The 21,248-nt window shown below is 43.0% G+C and overlaps 1 protein-coding gene across 5 annotated transcripts in view; it reads right to left on the minus strand.

Moving 5' to 3' along the window:
• Positions 1 to 21,248, minus strand: part of PDE1C (phosphodiesterase 1C) — a 443,066-nt gene that overhangs the window by 329,196 nt on the left and 92,622 nt on the right. For 2 of the 5 annotated variants that reach the window (XM_064443901.1, XM_064443904.1), the window contains exons 1-2: positions 5,565 to 5,995; positions 4,940 to 5,042 (exon numbers count right to left, since the gene is read on the minus strand). The exons of the other annotated variants lie outside the window; for them this stretch is intronic. In XM_064443901.1, the coding sequence (XP_064299971.1) occupies positions 4,940 to 5,040 (101 nt within the window). In that variant the 5' untranslated portion in view covers positions 5,041 to 5,042; positions 5,565 to 5,995. Of the gene's footprint in view, positions 1 to 4,939; positions 5,043 to 5,564; positions 5,996 to 21,248 lie in introns of those variants that run through there. 5 annotated transcript variants of the gene reach the window in all.

The following is a 21,248-nucleotide window of genomic DNA, read 5'->3' on the forward strand; positions in this document are numbered from 1 at the left end:
AGTGTTTGCACTGGGACGTCTTCACTGATGATAGGATGCATGGTGCTTTACAGAGGAAGCTGAGGATACACCTAAGTGCTGAAATATTGTTCCAGATCTTCAGCAAAACCACAAAGTTTTCAAAGACACTGATTTACATGTGTTTCTATCTTCTTTCCCCATCAAATTTCTTAGACCAATTCTACATGGACAGGTTTGAGCAGGAGAATCAAAAAAACGAGCTCAAAGTCAAGCATCCCATTTGAGTCGCAGTTCAGACGTTGCTGCTGTTTAATGTCATCTTCGGCAGCATGAGGAAGTACTATACTGACAGTGAAGTGATTTATTACATATTTAGCAATTTAATGTTACAATCCCAGCTATTGAGAAGGTTAAAGTCCATTTTCTCTCCTCTCCTGTAATGCTTAAAGCATTGCAGGGGCACCAGCAGATGCCAGTGATGCTGGTACTACTGCAATAGCTAGGAACCAAGGTGTTATTCTTCTGCATAAAAGCAACCAAAATCAAACCAAAAATATCTCCAAACTGGGTCTTCAGCTGCTGTCAACTAGCACATTTCTACTGAAACTAGAAAAGCTCTTTGGATATATGCCTCTGCATTCTTCAGTGCCATCAGACATGACACCTAATCCTTGTGTTGAAAAGGGCTTCAGTGCTTTCCCTATTCTTGAGAAATTGGGAGGTAACTGAAGTCCCTTCATGGACCTTTGAGTCCTAATTAGCAGATGGGAGTTCACAGTCCCACAGCTAGGGGTCCGAGTGCTAAAACAAGAGCACCCCAACACAGCCACCACCGCTCGTACCTCCCTAGAGAAACTGTCAGCTTGAAAAGCAACCATGTGGTCGTATTTTGAAATCGGGTCTCCAAGCTCCGCTGCTTAACAGTGCTCTGTACTGGGGCCCACCTAATCTTAACTGACACATTTGGCAGAGCAGAAGGTTCTGAGCTTAACAGAATGAGTTATTAGCAATCATAGGAGAGCAAAGGGCAGACTCATATGTAACTCCCATATATACAGCGTCCAAGCCTGGAGCTGAATAAGGCAAGTCTGAATAAAAGACTTCCTTCTGGACTGGATCCATGGGGCAAAGAAGACAGAACAGAGTAAGAGACTCGAGACCCTTTTTCTGGCAGCAGCAGCTATAGAGAGCCATAAGCAAACAATCAACACATCCTTAAGAAACACAGTTTTTTGCAGGCTGAGCTTGTCAGCTTTTGTGGGTGAGCACTGCTTGGTAATAACAGGCAACTGGTTCAAAGGCAGGCCCCACATGAAGAAACAAATGGACATCCCCACAGCCCAGCAGCAGCCAAGGAACCGAGCAGATCCACTCCTGAATTAAACACTTGTTCAGCAGGAGTGCACATATGCACCAGCGGTGTGCAGAGGCAGCTGGAAGCCCATCAGCAGCCAGGGAGTGAGACCGTGTGTGCGCTTGTGGGGACGGGGAGGCGCGGGGTGGTGGGGAGGCACCACTTGCACCCAGCAGCACTCCTGGGAGGCAGGCAGCCCTCTAGCAGCCAAGAGGGAAAGCCCCATCTGAGATATCCCTGTAGGGATGTGAAGTTGCTCCAGTCTGATTCATTTATGATGACAATGAAACTCAGAAGCAGGTCTGTTTCTGGGAGGTCCCTGCTGCAGCGAAAGCTGGTACATTCCTTCCCAGGGAAGACAGGACCCTGACGGCTGCATGTCCAGCACACAGAGCTGTTTTGCTGGAGTGAGCTCCTACAAGGAGGGTCTGGAGTAAACCTCTACCTGACATTCCGGCATGACATAAGAAAAAAGGGCAAAATTGTCAGTTCTCAACTTTCAAGATTTTCCCGAGAGAGTTTCATATACCCGTACCTTTGCCCAGGAAGCAGCTTATTCAGAAATCTTTCCTGAAAGTTTATTAATAATAAACCACTAAAAGATAATTTTCTAAGCTATGATTAAACCTAAATTAATATTTAATAGGTCATGTATAAAAGACAACATTTATTTCATAGAACCCTGGTTTGAGACACCCAAACATTTTGCCACAGGTGACTTACTGCCCAGTGAGGCAATTTATCATGCTCCCTTCAACCTGGGAAAACACTATAGTTCCACTGACTTGATTCTCTTATAAATTGCTGCACAGAATCATTAAGCCATGAATATGTTGTATTAGTATTTTAGCGCATTCTTAAACAGTAAAAGCAAAAAGAATCTGTATATGGCCTAAGGACCATCACCTCATACTGCTATGCTTACAAAGCAACCAGGCTGTCCTGACCAAGAAACCATGTCTTGGTTAGATACATAACGGAAAGGAGAAGGAAATCTTTCCACTCCACGCCAGAGGCAAATTCAATATCTTGTCTGGCTCTTACAGCAACACATGACTCATGTTGCAACGGACACCTGGCTTCAGCCTCACAAAAACCTGCCCTTTGCATGCTGTCCAAAAGACCTCCCTATTCTTTGAAAATACACACCCCGTGCCCAAAACTTCAAAGGCCAACCATCCTGTGGGACAGAACTGTACCAGGCACATGGCAAAAAAGCCCTCACCAGACTTGTTTAAGCAGAAACACACTACATTAGGGGAGTCTGAAAAAAGCTTCAGCTTAATCACCCCTTTGCAGCCTTTGGGTTTCCATTCACTTTAAAACAAACTAAAAGTAAAAAAGCCCCCTTCCCTAACCCCTGGAAAAGCCGGGTATTGCAAGAGGTGATGCATATTGGTTTGCTCACTGAGTCACAATGAGTAAACACATCAGCTGGCACCGGGGATGGGAAGATGGGGAAGAAGGTACCAGAGTTGCCACGGGTGACGTCCTACGAAGGAGATGTCCAACCCAACGCTGAGCACCTGAGCCTGTTTAAATTATCACAGCCCTTATTTAAAATATGGTGTCAGGATCAAATTACTTACTGGGTGTCTGCCTGCTGCAGACTACAGCTCCCGGAACGGCTCCAGACAGCAGCATGCTCTCTCTCGCTACCTGTATAACACGGCTCTGGCAGCACTCTTGTGCTTTGTAACTAATTCCTCTGTGATACGGCTGTCAGTGTACCAGGGGCAGGGGAGAGAGGTATCTTCTCAAGTAGTATTTGATCTCTCCAGGATGAAGCATCTTATTTAAGAGCTAATTAAGATGGCTGTGCACATCCAATCGTTCTTCTTACACATATAGGCGTGCATAAAAACGGACAACAAAAACCATGAAAACACGATGCCAAACCCCAGTTTGCAACCAGTTTGTGTGTTGTACACATGTGCTAAAAGCCTCCATAGAATTACTGGGAATGGAAAATCTTCTACAGTCTTTAACTAGAGCAGAATACATTTCAGTTTTCACCTTGTGATCAAGAATTCTACAGAAAAATCTATCTCCTCTTTAGGCAAAGAAATATTGAAACTCAGAAGGAGAAGGGATGTGTTTGTTATGCTCACACACACTGCCAACAGGGAGGGCTATACTGAAAAACAGCCTGAGGTTTAGTTATTACATATCTAGAATAAGTCTTACAGTTTTGCAAAATTTCCAAAAGGTAGAGGAGACTGGAGCTTGATGTATATGTAATATGCAGACACTGCCTTGTACTAACAGCAGGAGAGACCCTGAACTACAATGCTGCTGAAGAATCATCTATGAACTTCAGGTGGAATCTGAATCAGCATGCTCCTAAACTCCGTATTAGACAGAATTTCAAGGATTCCTAATACTACAGCATGGCACAGGCTTGAAAATAAGAGGGTTTGTTTTGCATGGCTGTTCTATTTGGAAGGCTTACAAGACAGCTGTCATCTACTTTGATTAAGTTCCTTCACAAAACAGGCTTCCTGGAGTGATGCCTTGAAAGAAATACATATTCATGCACGTCTCTCAGACTGCTTGGAGTCCTACAGAAGTTTTGGATATGCTTTACAAAATATGCCATCACTGCTCACACAAAATAACACTCAAAGAGCAACTCAAGTTTAACTTGGACCCATTTGTTTTCAGTTATTAGCCTACTCCTTCTACATTTGCTTACTTCTGCTGCTTCCTCGCCTCCTTGCTCCCTTCCCCCTTTCCCTTGAGGGCTGAAATTTTAATAACTCTCACATGTGAGGTTGAAGGAAAAAAAAACCATACAGTTCTGAACACAGGGAGGGATGCAACTTAACGTGGTAACGCTCCTCTTTACCTTGGCCAAAAACTGATGGACAAATAAATACTTTGCCGCCAGTGATGGATCTTATTGCTGGTAGACGGTATTTTACATACTGAGAATCTGAAAAAGATGCCAGACATTGACTCTAAGTAAGCTACACAAACTCTACAGCCTATAAACTTTTACTTTTCTGCAGTACCAAGTTCTTCAAGAACTGGTACTTTCTTTCTACTCAGGAGGCAGTGTCCCATCATTTCATGGCAAGTCAGGCTTAATGTATAAATTAATAAGTACAATCCAATCTGTGGAACATGAATATGCTGCCATTACAAATGTTGTTAGAAATATTTTCCAACTGTGCCTTCTCTGCCTATTTTGCCCTTATTAACCATGTCAGTGACAGGAATGCTGTGCATTTAAGGGGGAGAAGTGTCTTCTGCATGTTGCATCTAAGGGTAAGATTATCGAAAACAGAGGATCCAATTAAGTACCATTCAGGCTATAACAAAACTTTTCTAGTAGAGCAGGTAAAGTAATTAGCATCTCAGTAACTGCTTATATCTTACAATGCCTCATTAATGACATTTTTACATTCCCACTGGAAAATGTTTGTTCAATGTAACAAGCAGTTCAATTTAAGGAAGCACATGGATCTTTTGCTAAGATTAAGTCACTGTGTTTATGGAGAACAGGTGTGGAAACTCCTGAGAGATTTTGAAGGTACCAGCAAGAAAGGAAAACGAAAGTGCTACAATAATTTTGACAATGGGAGGAAACAGGAGAAGGCTATGAAAAAAAGTGCTACTTACAAGCCTCGGAGACGAAGCCAGATTTTCTCTATTTGCTCTGGCTGTAGGTATTTCAGAGAGTTGCTCTCAAATTCTTCGATTTCCTTAGTCGGTGACTCCATAGCTGCAGGTTACCACTTTGGTTAAAGCTCAGCGAGGACAGATACTGCCCCCCACACATGCACACGCTCCACCTTTAACGCTGCCCAGGAGCGGCCAACATTTTTGGCAGACACTTCTCCCCGCTCCCTGCGAGCAGGGGGTGCGTGGGCAGCCCGCGAGCGCTCAGGTGTACGCGGGGGGCAGCTGCACCAGCATGCCACCATCCTCAGACTGACCGAGGGGATTAGAGGCTCATCTCCAGATTGCAAACCCACACAGATTTTTTCTTTTTTCCACCCCCTTTTTTTTTTTTTTTTAACAATAAACCAAGGATACAATCAGTAATACCAGCTGAGGGATCTTTATCGAGGGAGGAGGGGAGGAAAATCCCTTGCTGACAACTGAGCTGTCTGCACGGGCAGCTGGGGAGTCGGGCGGCTGCACGGGTCCCAGGGCCCCCCGCCACCGCTGCCACACGAGCAGCAGCCCACAGTCCCTCCGGGCTCACTCCCCCCACCCTGGCATTATTTTTTTCCCCACTTACCAGCAGCGCTGCCGACAGGCTCAAAACCTGACAACTGAGGGAAAAGTCGTCTGTCAGCATAGCCCAGGCACAGCTTCTCTCTCTGCCTCTCTCTCTCCCGCACACACACAAACACAGGCGTGCTTGAGAGAACAGGCTATTGGAGAAAGGCTGGCTGTGATCAAAAATCCAACCAAGCCAAACCATTGGAAAAAAAAAAAAAAAAAAAAAAAGAAGGAAGGGTAAATTACAGAAAGTGAGCGACTCACTCCTGGCAAACAGCCATCTGCTTCATTGCAGTCAGCCTGCTTTCCTGAGACAGCGACACGCAGCGCGGGCTGTAAGGCTTCAACTGGGACAAAACCCACTTTTAAAATAAATAAATCGGTAAAGCACAATTGCCTAAAGCACCCCAAAACACAGCAAGGGAAGTCTGCACAGTGAAGAGAGATCAAGCCCAACACGCTAGTCACAGATATATCAATGCCTTTCAACAAGAACCACAAACAATACATTAAAAGAAAACACATTCTTCATAATGCATGAAGCTTGAAACAGGACCTGTGGATCAAACTCAAAAGGTTTGTACAGCAGGGGGTTAAAACCCAGTTCTGCAATAGGATGCTTCCCTCCGGGTCCCCGGACGTACACCCGTACTGACCCCAGGCACAGGAGGGACCAAGATACGGGGCATCCCTCTCTACTCCTGCTGGGTTCCTGCTCTGGGCAGGAGGAAGGACAGGGATTTCCTTCATTGCACCGACCCAATCAATCACCTCTCAAATTCTGCCAAGATCCCCTGCATGCATCTCTTTAGTTATTTATTGATGTGGTGCTTTCAGCTGAAGCCATTAGAGCAGAGGGAAAATAACTGTCAACCCATTGTCCTAGCCTTAACACCTTTATGTCACATATTGCAGAAGTTGCCTCTTGAGAAGCAGAGCCTGCAACAGAGGAGTTCACCATGTGAGGGAAGACAGGCGCCGGTGAAAACATGCTCTCTGGTGATGACTTCCAACTCCAGTCGTGCAAGTCCACACACTGAAATCTGAGTAGCTTGTGGAAATGTGAAGAATACACTAATTAGCCTAATCAAGCAAGCCCCTGTTTAAAGGGCTTAAATCAGTTCTTAGTCATGTAACGACTACTTCAAAATCCAGCCAGGCAAAGTAAAACCAGGCCATCCTGCCTACACAGAGAATCTCCTACCCCATGGGAAAAAAAAAAAACCCTGCAGATTTACACATCTGTACAAAATCAGTGGGGTTTCTGCTTTGGGATCTGTTGTGTGCAAGAGGCTCTGGAACTGTGCTGCTGAGTTTGTGCAACTATTTACCAATTCACCCTCTTGTTTCTACATATTTGAGAGTGCTTTTCATTCACAGGAAAACAAGAAGCATTGCATCCATTAACACAAAGGGGAGTTCACGCTGCTGGGGGGGGGGGGGGGGGCGGGGAGAGTTAAAAGGAGTTTTGAGGTAAAACCACACACCTTTAAACTTTTCTTCCAAAGTAGAAGTGGTGCCAGGGTTCATTTTAATTCTAGTGAGACTAGACAAAGCTCCGTAAAAAGTTATTATATTGACAGAAAGAGAACAGCCTATACTGAATTTAAGCTTACATTACTAGAGTTTTACCAACCTTGTGGCACTTTTGACCTTGTCAGTAAGACAGCCCAGTCTTACTGATTCGTCAGTAAGACCCAGAAGCTCAGCCTCATGTTTCATAGGTGACAGGTAATCATCTCCCTACTCCTTATCTCAATGTCTCCATCAGAGAACCTACACAGCCCTACCACCTACCTAGAGGGAGGATGGTGAGTTTCACTGATGAGGAGGAGACTGTAAGAGCAAGGCATTATCATCCTTCATTATTTCTGCATCGTTTTCCCAACATGCATTTGATATTAGACCTTCCAAATCCAACTCATCCCATTTAAGGAAACCCTTTGTAGCTTCTAGTACTCACACAAATCAACGCAGAGATGCTGGGATTTCTGTTATGCTGTAAGAGGCAAAGCTCTCTCACGCTTGGCTCCTATGGGGTTTAGATATTTTTAAAAAACCACCTCACGCAAAAACCAGAGGCAGGTATTCAACCCCATGGACACGTGGCCTACCACAGTTACATAAAGTGGCCAGCAGGACAAAAATCCCCATTTACACTTCATTTTTTCCTGTATACCTCTTTGAATTCCATTGCTGGATGCACAGAATTGCATTTTTCCCATTCAGCTTTAGTCAGGAGCATTTTCTATGACGTTTCATTTATTACCAGGAATCATCATTGGAACAGACATGTATTACCAACATGCCACAACTCATATACTTCTTAAATAACGTTTTCCCTTGAAGTGATAAACACATCAGCTCCAGCTCAAGACTAAAATATAAGTCAACAAAAATCTGATGCTGTATGTCTGTACCTTACCTGTATGTTATCTATTTAACCAGTGACACATGCTTTTCCTCAGCCATAATCAGCCATTCAAGATTAGCAGAACCCAGGTACTTTTCACCTTCACCATGTTATTATTTACGATGCAAATTATGCATTTAAAATACCAGATAACACCAGAAAGAATACATAATATAATAAAAGAAGATAAAAAGTTATGAGGGAAAGCAAAAAAAAATTATTTTCAGCTGATATCTAAAAGCAAAGAGGGGGATGAGACTAAGAATTAAAGGAAAGTTACTATAGACTGCAGAAATATTAGAAAAATTATGAACTAGTGTCACAGTTATGAAGACAGACACACAGGGAACAGATATTGGGCAAGCAAAGATAGCAAGGTGGAGAGAAGAAAAAAAGACAATGATGAGATTCTGTGCCGGGCTAGGACACCGGCAGATTTGAAGAACTAAAGTAATATTGTGTGGATCCTGTTAAAAAAGTGATAGAGAAGAACCTAGATATCTTCCCAGCCTTGAGTGGTGCACAGCCTTTTGTTTCATTGTATTTTGACCTCCAAGAGCCTTTGAGATCATAAGCTACTGAATACAAGAACTGTGCATTCTGATAGCTAATTGTAAAAACAAATAAAACTGGGAAGTTGAGACAGGGCCAAATCAGGAGTATGCAGACAGAAATCCCATTGCACTCAACTGTTGAGGAAACTGAGGACTGGACTGATACGATGTCACAGCAATGATATTTATGGGAATTATGGGCAGAGAGAGGGCTTGCAATGTTTGCAGGAAACAAGGTGATATGCAAAGTATGAACTGGGAGAGGAAAGAGCATTGGCAGGAGCGACACCAGTGTTGGAGCCTGTGGAAGCAAATGGAAAGTCTAAAGGCAGCCACAGAGGCATCAGGAACATGTCTGAGGATGCTGCTCCTGCCAAAGGCAAACGTTTTTACAGTTGTGACACTTAGCTGAAGGAAGCTGAGACACAGACACCAGTTTATCTGCTCAATGGAGGCAGAGGTGGCGCTGACGAGAGAATCACTGAAGACACAAGGTGGCTTCCTGCCCCGTTTGATCTAGTGTTGTGATGCAATTTGGGGCTGGGGTAGGAGGGAGGTCCCTAAGGAGATCCCACACAACAGCACCGCTAGAGTAACAAAATAAAAGAAGCTATTAACAAGAGTCTCCCCCCACCCCTTCAGTCTCCATTACTTCTCTCTGTTTGGTTTTGTATAGAAGATGACTAGGAAAAAAAGTAATTTGAGACTTCCTAAAAATAAAGTTTCCTTCCTCCTTTAATAAAATTTTACAGTGCAGTACAGTAACTTTTTTTGCTCCCATGATAACAGAAACTCCTAATTAATTAGAGGCAATGAGGAATTCCCAGCAGCTGAAGCAGCATGAAGATCCCACCTACTACCTGGGTCTGTTGCACCACAGACACTTAGCGCTTCAGGCAGTCTCATCGCTTGTGCCCTGGCGAAGGTCACCTCATCCTTGCAATGACATCCAACCACACACCTGCAACACCAGGTCCAGGGAGGGTCTCTGAAGTACTTGATGCTGATTTTCAGAAAGCTAGTTGTTTAATGAATGTTAACCTTCCCATTGCTAGGTGCTAAATTGTACCAGCCATCATCTCCAAGCAGTTTCCTAGTAGTTCTTAAGGAGTTACCCAGGTCTAGCACTGCTGCAATTGTTAACCATCTTTAGTTCTCTGCAACTGCGTGAGATCCTCAAATATAACCAGCAAGGAGCTGAGTCAAGTTGGGACACATTCAAGGAAGAGAGACAAGTTATGAGGAGTAAAAGCATTAATAACTCTCCAGATGGTCCTCTTTCCTCTTGTGCATTACAAAGGACAACCTAGTATGTTTGCTCTTGGAACTCCTTTTGAATGATACAAAGAACTGCACAAGCAGCCATAGTAAGCAGTTTTCCAACAAGAGCAAAGACGCCCATGCCAGCTTGGAGCGTGTTGTCTGCTTACACTCCACCTGCAGTGTCAATGGAATATAATGTTATTCTTTGCTACTACTTCCCGTTACACTGAAGCCCACCACTGAACAGCTAGCATCTCACACATGTCACTGCCTTTCAGTGGTGAGTAAAGCCATTACAAAACGTCTCTCTGCCCATTTTAAGGTACATCAGGAGTAACACAGAGCCAAACACAAATGCAGGGTATTGATAGCACCATGTTTGAGCTCAGGTTTGGGATTCCTTGGCTTGCTTAAGAAAGTTGCTCTCCTGGCAGTCTGATTTTGTGATAGGTGCCAGAAAGATAGCAAACACCAGGACAGCAGCTGTGGCTGTAAAATGTTATGAACTTTTCCCATAAATATCTATGATGAATACATGTCACCCTGCTTGCCTTGTCCTTAAACTGATGGCTCACTTCATGGTGAGCAAGAATAGCTTCCAAAAGGATGAAGTTTATAGCCTGAGCAAACAGCACTGCTTCAGCTCTCACACTCACATTGCTGCATAGAGGTGACAGGTCACAGACACACAGCAAATCCAGCTCCAAAACTCAGAAATTGCACCATCATGTTCACTCCATTTAAAGCACTTGACTATCATGACCATCATTCGACAGATGCAGCAGTAAGCCACCTCCTGATGAAGTAGCCATGTCTTCAAAGCAGAGGAGAGCTCAGGTATGCAAAACCCCATGTGCCTGTCAGAGACATCCATTGCCCAGCCTCCAGCGGGTACCGAGGGCCGTGCTGGGAGCACAGGCAGGGCTGTGTATGCAGCACTGCACACTCTTACAGCTGGAGCACCACCTCACAGACTCTATCCCACTGTGCTGCATCCAAGTGCCTCCCCAGGCTGTCCCTCAGAAGATGCAAGAGGGATCCAGGACACCACTGCTGCCTCAAAAAAAGGTCTAGCTCACAGGAGAGACTGGATTTCCCCCTGCTGCTCTGTTACCTGGCCTCTAGGGTCCAGGGCAAGAGGACTCCTTCCTGATCCCTAGAAGCAGCTGTCTTGCCTCTTCCACTCACCTGTGAGAGAGCAGCCAGGACACTTGTCCCGAACAGCTTTCACCTGCTCCCTTCCTAGGGCACTAGGTCAGCTCTGTGACAGTGAAGGATGAAGAGCAACGCAGAGGTCCCAGGCCAAACAAATCCTATGCCAGTCTCCTCCTCTAGCACAGCACATAGATTTAGGCAAATCGGGGCTTCATCCTCTTTGCCTCCCCTTCCTTAGTCCAGGACCATACCTGCATTCACGCCAAAAGCCTCTTGATTGAGCCCTGTGCAGGAAGGATCTTAATAAGGAAGGAGAAGTAGCTGTAATTAAGTGCACTATTCTGTATGACTGCTGATGCAGGAGGATGCTGCTGACATGCAGCAGAGAGGTGTTAAACGGCAGCTGAGGAGGGTAGCGTCCACAACACACCTCTGTACATTGTGGTAGGCAGGCATCTCTGCAAAACAGACAAAATACCTGGGTGTGCAGGAGTAGGTCTGCCTTTCTCAGGGTGGTGGTTGAGGTATTCCATACACAAAACAGGAAGTCCAAGGCAGAATGGTCAGAGCCACCTCTGACATACCACATAGCTGTAAACTAGGCTCTGTCCTGGGATAAAACTCCCCAACAACAACTTTCCTTAAAGACACCTACAGATCCTTTCTTTTCTTTTTTAAACAAAGACCATAAAAAGCGCTGGGAAGTTCAGAATCCTCCTTGCAGGCTTCACCAGAGCTAAGTGGAGCTAGCAACGACATTTAAAAGGCCCACTGAAACGCATCCAAAAATGCTTCCGAGTCAGCAGCCTGTCTGATGGAAACAGCACTTCAGTAAGTACGAGCAAACTGGAACAATAATTTCAAACAGCAAGACTTCTGAAGTCTTTGCCGGACTGTGGCGAAAACATCTAAGCTACCCTGTGCTGAAGGGGTAGCACGGGGCGCTGGAAGCATGCTGAAATGTTGCCTATTGCTATTCCTACATATCGCCTGTGTGAACACGCATTTTCTCCCATCAATTAATCTGATTTGACAGAATTAAAGCTTCAAGCATTATAACAAGATCTATAATTAGTACAACTACAATGTATTCATACGTCTGTCCGTGCATAAATAATCCAGAATATATTTTATTCTCTTACCACTGATGCCTTTAACCAAAACTGCAGCAGAGTATTCCTCTTTGCTCTCATTACTGCACGTCTGAGTCTGGATCTCTGAACTTCAGTTATGACAAACACTGTGATGAGTCTGCCAGTACCATATTCCAAAATATTATGCTAATACTATATTCAGTTTGTAAAATACTGACATTTCTGCTAATTCTGCTAATACCAAAATAAACTGGGCAGATTTTGCTCAGTCTTTATCCTAGCAGGAAAAAAGTTTCTTGCTCATTTTCAGTTAAGAACAATTTGTTTGTTTGGGAGGGGCTTAGGAGGAGGGAGAGGGGATCAGCTGTATCACCGAATTGTATTTATCTAATTTATTCTTCATGCTGAAATATAAGAGAGTGGGAAATATTTAGACATTGCAGCTGACTTGTATGCATTTTTGAAAATAATCTGAATTACAGCTCTCTGTCCTGAGCAAAACATAACTTCAGAAGGTTGAACTCTGAGAAAGGTAACCACTGTGCTAAGTGTATGAAGAGTTAATAAAAAAATCATGAGACTCAGAAAGCGAATAAATCAGACAATTCATCTAATAGCATAATTAACTCTGTCACACTTCACTACAAAATAGATGGTAGTGAACAGAATTACTTGTACCTGATTCAGCTTTTGGCTGCTGAAAAAGCATTAATATTCACCTAAATATTAAGCTTTTTTGCTAGCAAGAAACTGTCATCAAAGCATAGATGCCTCTGCCCCATTTAGTCAAGAGCATTATAACATCCCAAGCCTAGTGGATCTGCTCTAAAGGGTCGTAATTCAACCATATATTATTCCATACTTGTTCACAAGCAACATATTTGTTAGCATCTGGAGTTACGTGGGTATGAAGGAGGCATGTTGGTTTCAGATTTTTGTTGCAATTCTGCTCTCCTAGTTTTATGAAACTTGACCAAGTACTTCTCCAACTGTAGTTTGCAAGTGAAATTTCATCTCTTTTTTCCTACCTCCGATTAGATTTTAGGGCTTCATGGTAACTGACTCACACCATAGCTGCAGAGCCATTAATACCACCATAAGCGAGGGCTGGAAGACAAGGCTGCGAGGGTTAAAGCTAGCGAAGGAGTAGCAGCAATCTAAGGGACTGCTAACTGCCTTTAATTACAAGCAATCAGCCAGTTCCCTCAGGGCTGGGGAACTCCGATTTCTGCTGCATCCAGTAATTACAGATAGTTTTAGCTTCTCTGTCCAGAAGGAGCACAGATGCAGCTGACCCAGGGAACGCTGCACTTTCAAAAAGTTTCAAAAACAGTGGGAAAAAATATATACGTATATAAAGAGAGAGAGCGATAAAGGTAACATAAGACCACTGCTGCATTCCCTGAATCCTAACAATGTGCTCAGTCTCAGACTGCCACCAGGACTAGGCATACTATGGAGAATTTCAAGCAGGAGTTTTAGAGGAAGGCAAATTCTAGCTTTTCATCTAAGAAAAAAAATTACAAAAGTGACAACACAATCATCAGCACAAAAAAATGCAGCTGATGAAGTTGGTGGAAAAGGTGCTGTTCATTTAAACTTTTGAGTGAACTGAATCAAGCTGACAGTTTTGATTAAAAGCTCTGGTGACTGGTAAGAATTTTTCTGCCAAATACAATCAACTAATATTGCCACTAAGACAAGGGCATACCTCTTTTGCAGTCTCTCCTTTTTGACCCAGAGTTGCTCAGTTTCTGTGAAGGCAGATTTCAACTTGGGAGGCTTACCAAAATGAGAACATTTCCATGCGGATGACACTTGAAGTTATTACTTAAACCATGGCATTGCAATGGCTCCATAAAAACCCTTATGGTGCTCACTCAGAGCACTGCAACTTTGACAAAAGCACGGTCACTCTTGAAGGGCATTTTTAAAAGTCTGCTTTTCTCTAGTGTCCTCCACAGCGCTAGAAAGCCTTAAAACCTATGTTACTGTACATAGCAGTTTAGGAAGGAGGCATGAGAGAGGAGTGATGATTAAGGGAAGAGGAGCTTTATAAAATGCTTTGCAAAAAAGAATGAGAAGAGCTTGAAAACTCAGCTATGAAAAGTCTTGGCAAAAGCAAATAAAATGTGAACAGTCCAAGCAATTAATTACCTTTTAAAAGAAATCCCTAGTTAGAGGATTAAACAAGAACTGGCTTTCTAGTCCTTTCCTTTTTCACCAGCAAACAGCCAGTGAGGTCAAAGTAGACCATTTTGAGGACCTGAAGCCTCTACACAACTTTCTTGCAGAGATGCCTGCTCCAGGTCACCTTTCACATCATCAGATGCAAAGGGATTGAATACCGAAGCTAATTCAAAACATGAATAAAGTTGTCTCAAAGGGTTTTTTAATCACTACTTTTATGTTTGAGAAGTGGAAGTGGGAGGTTTTTTGCTTGTTTGTCTCTCATACACAAAGGACATTTTATTACACAGGCCAATGCTGCCCCCTGTACCATTAGAGTGCTACATTTGATCCTATATTCAATATATGCAAATTCCAAAGAATTAAGACATACATTATTGTGCATCATTTATTATCCCTTCTGGTGTTAGGAAACAAATCTATGACTATCATGGAATATCTGTGTTTATACCACTGAATTTTATCAACTTAAAAGTCGATAGTCATTTGTAAAGTAATTTATAAACCAGAGCTCCACTTCTGGGTTTTGGGTTTTTTTTAATTAAAATCTGCCCAGCTGCTGCAAAGAAGGAAGATTCCCAGTTGGTTTTTAGGACTACCACTGCTTTTTGATGCCAGGAAGCCCAAGTGCAATTCCTTCTCTTCTCCTCATCTGCTGTCTCCTGGGGGATGTAGGTAGCCACCTCTGATCACTCCACTTGCCTTTGCTGGCAGAGATAGGCAAGTTAGGGCTATTTAACTAACCAACTCTGGCAGACTACAGTCCAAGTGACAAATGTTAGCTTTGGGATCTTATGTAGATCCCTTTCCACCCCAAATCCCCCAATTAAATTAATATTTCCCATATTTTTCCATGGATAACATGCACTGGACATGGGTACAAGCAGAAAGTGGAAGAAAAATGCAAAACCATACTGCTCTGAAACCAAGGAGTCCATCATCACCAGAGAAATGGCTGCCTGGTAGCAGGGATTTACAATGTAGAGGGAGCTTTTGCTGAAGTGATTCACAAAGTAGAAGCTCATTAGTCTGATCTCAGCAGTGTGCCAGGCATCAGAACTCAGTGGAAAGAATAATTAAAGAAAAGGGAAGCAGAATAAAAAGCAACATCTATTTATCCCATTGGATCATGGTTGATTAACCTGGTCTCCTTCTCCCTGAATCTATTTCCTGTGATCACACAAATGTGGTAGATCTAACATGTTTGGAGCTTACAAAGGCCTCAGTTTCAACATTTTGAAAAAACAGGCATTGGAACAGAGAACTGCAATGTAAGCAGGGATGTGACTAAACGCAAGACAAGGATGTGGGGTAAATTAGCCTTCACAGGACTCTCCACTGCCACAGCTGGCCTGTCTTCCCTACTTGTCCTTGTTCATGCAAACCCTAAAGGACCAGCTGCTTCAATAGAGCAAAAGGAAGGCTGAAAAGGATTGCAATTTGTTCTCTGTAGTTATCAGAGGTAAACACCAGCAAAAAAACCACAACAAACCTTTAAAGGAACACTCTTGCCAGAAGAACAAATGGAAATAAACTGGCCCTGAATATAACTTGGAAGCTAGAAGATTTCTAACCACCAGAGCAGTGAGCCTCTGGAAGAGCCTCCCAACTGGTGCAGCACGAATGAAAAATCCCACCTCACTTACTTGAAGATGAAGGTTCCCCAGCTTACGCAGAGGTTATATGCAATGCAGCAGGCTAGACCCAGCAACCTATGCTGAGTCCTGTGTCCTGCAGATGTTCCTGCTTCTGCACAGAGAGGTCTTGGGCTGACACCCACACGGGAGGACAATCAGATCAGGGCAACCCACTCTCCAGAGAGGAAAAATAAAAAGGTAACAGGGGTTTCCTCTGAGATGATGAGAAGCAAGAAATTAGTATATTGTTATTCAGTACAAATGGCTCTCATCTTCACAAGGAGAGATTCCTCCAAAGGTTTAAAAGGTGCTCCTCAAAGACCACTCTTTTTCTAGCTCTAACAGCTGAGCTTCCTTGAACAATTTAAGAGCTTTGGGGCTTCCTCCTTTCTCATAAGTTGTCTTCTGCTAGAAAGAGGAAAGGCCTGCCCTCCAAACCTGAAATACCTCTTCCCTGTGACAAAAATAAGAGTTTTGCAAGCCTGCAGGTAGGTTTAGGCACTTCACTGCAATGACATGCTCCTCATCCTCTGTAGCTGCAATTAGTCGTTCTGCCACAATTGATTCTTACCACGCCTAAAGCCAGTAATGTTTGTAATAAACACAAAAATTACAGAAAAATGTCATAGTGAGAAAACATGTAAATCTATGGATATAGCCGTGCAAACTCCAGAGACTTCCCAAATGAAGAGGTTCACCACAGCAGGGAAACGGTGTTGCAGAACAGTTTGTCACAAGGAAGGTTTGAGGTGGCCTCCTTCCCTAGGTGGGTAACAGGCATCCATACCTCAGGATGCACAGGGCAGAAGGTTCAAAGGCAGGTCATATCCTCCCTCCTGCTGCTCCAAAACTAGATCCTTGCCTGCTGGAAGGGCAGAGGATGGCAGCTCTTTTGACCCAAAGGTTTCACAGGTACGAGCCCACTCAGGTAGCATGTGCTGAATTTGATATTTCAAGATAAATCCTGCACTGGAAGAACAACTGATATTTCTAAAATCCTCATTTAAGCGAATTCCTGCAATTCTCATTTAAATTAGACCCATTGATCAAACTTCAGCAACATCTTGTTGACACTCTCATCTAACCTGTTTCGCCATTTCCACTGCACATTACCGCAACCTTGGCTACCAGTGGATGGATTTAAGAATAAATTGAAGTACTGGAGACAGACAAGAACAGCACAGGAGGTCAGTGAAATGACTGTCATAACAGTTCTGACATATGGCATTTGACTGGTGCCTGGGAAGGGTGAGGGGGAAAATCATCCCCAAGGGAATCACCATCGCCCATCTCCCTCTCGTGGCTTGTTGGTAAAGTTTTGATTTGGCAGAGAGTATTGCCCAGATTCCTTCCTTACAGGCCTGGGCTCAACCATTTTTGCTCACTTTCAGTGTCTGTGTCACTGTTCCAGGTGAAGCAGTAGAAAATATGTAGAAACCTCTCAGCCAAATCCTGTGCAAGAACCTCCAGAACAATAACTATGAATGTCCACTCCAGCTTCAGCTTCATCACACTCATCCACCACATACTGACAAAGAGTTATGTGTGCAATGCAGCAGGAAGGGGCAAACTTATATAAAGGGAAAAAATGGCAGACCATGTTTTGAAGGGCTCTCAAGTACAATCACTACATCTCTCATATCAAATGGTTTTGGAACTTTCCACAAGTGGCTTGTGAAATTACTGATCTAGGTCACACCTGAGAGACATTTAAATAGTGTAATGCATATGCCACAGCATAAAAAAAATTATCCTGGAGAGCTATTTTAATAAAAAAGAAGATTACAATTAAATCACTTTGGAATCAAGAAGCCATTACACTATTGTCCTTTAGGAAGAGATCTGTTTTTTCCAGAGCAATGCATTTTATGTCCTTCCTGCAGATAAATATATTGCAGTGTCAAAAATCCATCAAATTGCGTCTTAATATGTCCTGCACAGACCAAAGAAGTACCTACTAGCTTCATTCATGCCTTAATGTGTTTTCTTCTCACCTGTTACCTTGATTTTTAAAAGATATGCTCAGCAGCAATCAGTTCACTCGTCAGTAAATATTTGATTTATATGTATGAAGCATCTGCCACCGTAATAACTCAGTCCTGAGCACTTCCTAAAAGGATTATTATTGCTTTTGGATTCCCATGACTTTAAATGTTTATCCAGTCTTGAATTATCATTTTTCTATATGTCAGTTGTGACCATCTGCACAGAATCTAAAATTATATCTGTGTGCACGCATATGTGTGTGTTTGAGTACGAGCGTGAGACTAGACACAAGAATCCTAAGGTAAAAAAGGCAAGCACTGAAAGTTTAAAAAAAGCCAGTATAAAGAGTGCACAGACAGCCCTAAGCAACTCTGCTACGTGCCAACAATTTGAGAAAACTTTTAGCTGTATGGTTATACCTATTTCCGTTCTGCACCATGCAGACCCTGCACTGCACACTGAGGTCCTTCCCTATAGACTACTTCAGCCGTATTCATCTCTCTTCATATTAGAATGCTCAGCTTAGCAACCAGAGCAGATAAGGTCTACAGTGCTACAGGGCCTGGAAATAGAGTCTTACAATAACAGTTTGGTTTAATTTCCACACATTCACTCAGAGACACACGATACCGATATCAGGAAGGAGGGAAGTTGAAAATGGCACTTCTTTTTCATGCAGCGTCTCATTTTCATTATTGTTCCTGCTACCACGAGGCACTTCTGTCTCCAGCACCGCTATAAAGCAGTATTATGCTCCTGTATTTTGTTCAAATGGTCTTTGCGTTGATATTCTTTAGCTAAATGTGTGTTCTGAACAGGGTATTGGGAGCATATTACACATGGACTCTGCAAATGCTGCATTTTAACGATAAGTGATAAATATCCTGCTATAAGGGAACTGCCACCCCTGAGTATATAAGCGTTATGTGGGGCCTGTTGTGCCAATAAAACAGTGCTTAAATTTGGCTGTCTGTAACGCATCTACTGTAAAAACACAAAATATTTAATAAACCTCCTTGTGGATCTTGGCAGAAATTGGATTCAGCATGATTTCATGCTGCATGAAATCTCAGTCTATATGTAAGTTTGAACAAGTTCCGTACAGTATTTAAAACCTTAATCAACAATTAAATTGCCCTAATCTGCTCAAAGCCTGATGAATGTATTGTAAACCCATGAAGTGGCTCAGACGTGCAGTTGGTATCAGTTGTTGTCACTCATTTCAAAGCAGTACCTTCTCCAGTGATTCTTTCACAGCATTGATTTATAGCTATCCAAAGGCTCCTAGATGTCATTTCTTGTCTGTATGTTTGCCCAGAAAGAAGAGGAAATTCCCTCTTTTCACCAGCTCTGACTTCATTCTAACAGCTCCACACTCCATTATAACGTGTCCTGAAATGGATGCAGCGAGAGAGTCTGAGCAATTCTAACCCACACGACCTGACAAATTGTGACTCATGCTTTTAATCAGAGCCAAGAAACAACATTTTACTGCAACATTTCATCTTGCAAGTGTGCTAAGAGGAACAGAGGAATGGGGAAGGCTTTTTTCTGCTTTCAATTGGAAATAGGTTACATAAGCTTGCAGTGAACGAATTGTGTACAAATAATTATTAGAACTGATGGTATCTGTTGTTTTGATTTATTCTGAGATTAGCGTCTGAGTAAACTGTAGAGAACAAAAGTTATGGCTTAAAAAGAGGAAGGGAAGGAGGGAAGGGAAGAAGGGAAGCACAAAGCACTTTATGAACCCAAAATAATAAATGGTAGGGCATGCCACACCTCACACCCAAAACCCCTCCCAGTTGCTGCAGAAACATGGGAGAATTAACACATTTTTAGTTTATTTGCAAATATTCCAGTGACTAGTTTAAAAAAAAAAAAGTATTATTTGACTGCATTTTCACTTGCCAGTGTAAGATTGCTACCAAAGCAGGCATTTGTAGTAGGATTGGGCTGGTTCTTCCTCATGCTGGGCCAAACAAATAGGTATTTTATCTGTGTATTAACAGACTTGAAATTGTAACAAGGAGCCCAGCTTTGTAAGCTGTAAAGTCCCTCTGATTTTAATTACACAATTATGTTAATACACAAGAAGGCAACAAAATTATGCAACTTAATCTTTGGTTTACCCTTTGCATTTTTCAGCTAAGATTGATTACCTCAGGACACAGAAAGCTCCTGGAGGGATTCCATTCTTATTTGTATTGGAAAGCAATAAAAACAACCCTGTTTAAACATGAACTCAAAAGGCCTACTGACTTGCATCTAGTGAAGAACTTCAGCACGTGGCCAGGAAAAGCCACAGCTGCTTGCTCAAATCAGAGCTCCCACTCCTCTGCTGGGTCAATTCCACCACCACTACAACAGAAAACTTTGCTTACAATGTGGGGATTCAGCTGCCTCACGTAAATAACAGCCTCAGCAGCTGGCTTGCAACAGAGAAAACCTTTGCCAGTACTGTTGCTTCAAAAGGAGAGGGAGCGGAGAAGCCTGCAACGATGCTCCTGAGATTCAGAGGCAATACCTTGCAAAGGTCCTACTCCTTGGGAAGGAGGGCAGACGTGCTCCCCCTCTCCCTAGCACAACCCTCCAGGGGCAAGTTTGTAAGACAAAACCATAGAGAACTCCCATACTAGTATACTGGACTGCCTTACATCTGTGAGATATTTAAATTTCCCCCCTGAAATACTTCAGGTCTGTTGTTCTTTGCTGGTTTTTTTTAAATGGGCACACTGGTGGCAGGTGTGAAAATTCAGTGGCAGCAAAGAAAAATCTCTTGGGGCTGAAAATAATGGTGCAATCAACAAAGCATGCAGGACATTTTACTTGCTGCTCTGGTTGGAACATAACCTAAGACTCCTACAAGCCGCATTTTAGTCCATTAAAGTCTTGTTTACAGTGCCAAAGCTGAGTACTCCTTGTACAGTATTTTTAATTAATTCCAAACTAGAGCTGCGAAACTGTAGTGCACAAGCTGACTTTTTAAATGCACCATACAGAAGCAGATTAGAAGTGCTGTTTCCCCAGTTTTAACCCTCCTTAGTTCTCCCAATTCTCTCTTACAAAACAACAGATTCATAGAATCAGAATAGTTAGGATTGGAAGGGACAGTTAAAGGTCATCTAGTCCAACTCTCCTGCAATGAGCAGGGACATCTTCAACCAGATCAAGTTGCTCGGAACCCCGTCCAACCTCATCTTGAATGTTTCCAGGGATGAGGCCTCCACCACCTCTATGGGCAACCTGTTCCCGTGTTTAACCACTCTCATCATAAAAAATTTCTTCCTTATATCTAGTCTAAATCTACCCTATTTTAGTTTAAAACCATTACCCCTTGTCCTATCACAACAGGCCCTGCTAAAAATTTTGTCCTCATCTTTCTTACAAGCCCCCTTTAAGTACTGG

Source organism: Phalacrocorax carbo, chromosome 2, assembly GCF_963921805.1.
Source record: "Phalacrocorax carbo chromosome 2, bPhaCar2.1, whole genome shotgun sequence".
Lineage (NCBI taxonomy): Eukaryota > Metazoa > Chordata > Aves > Suliformes > Phalacrocoracidae > Phalacrocorax > Phalacrocorax carbo.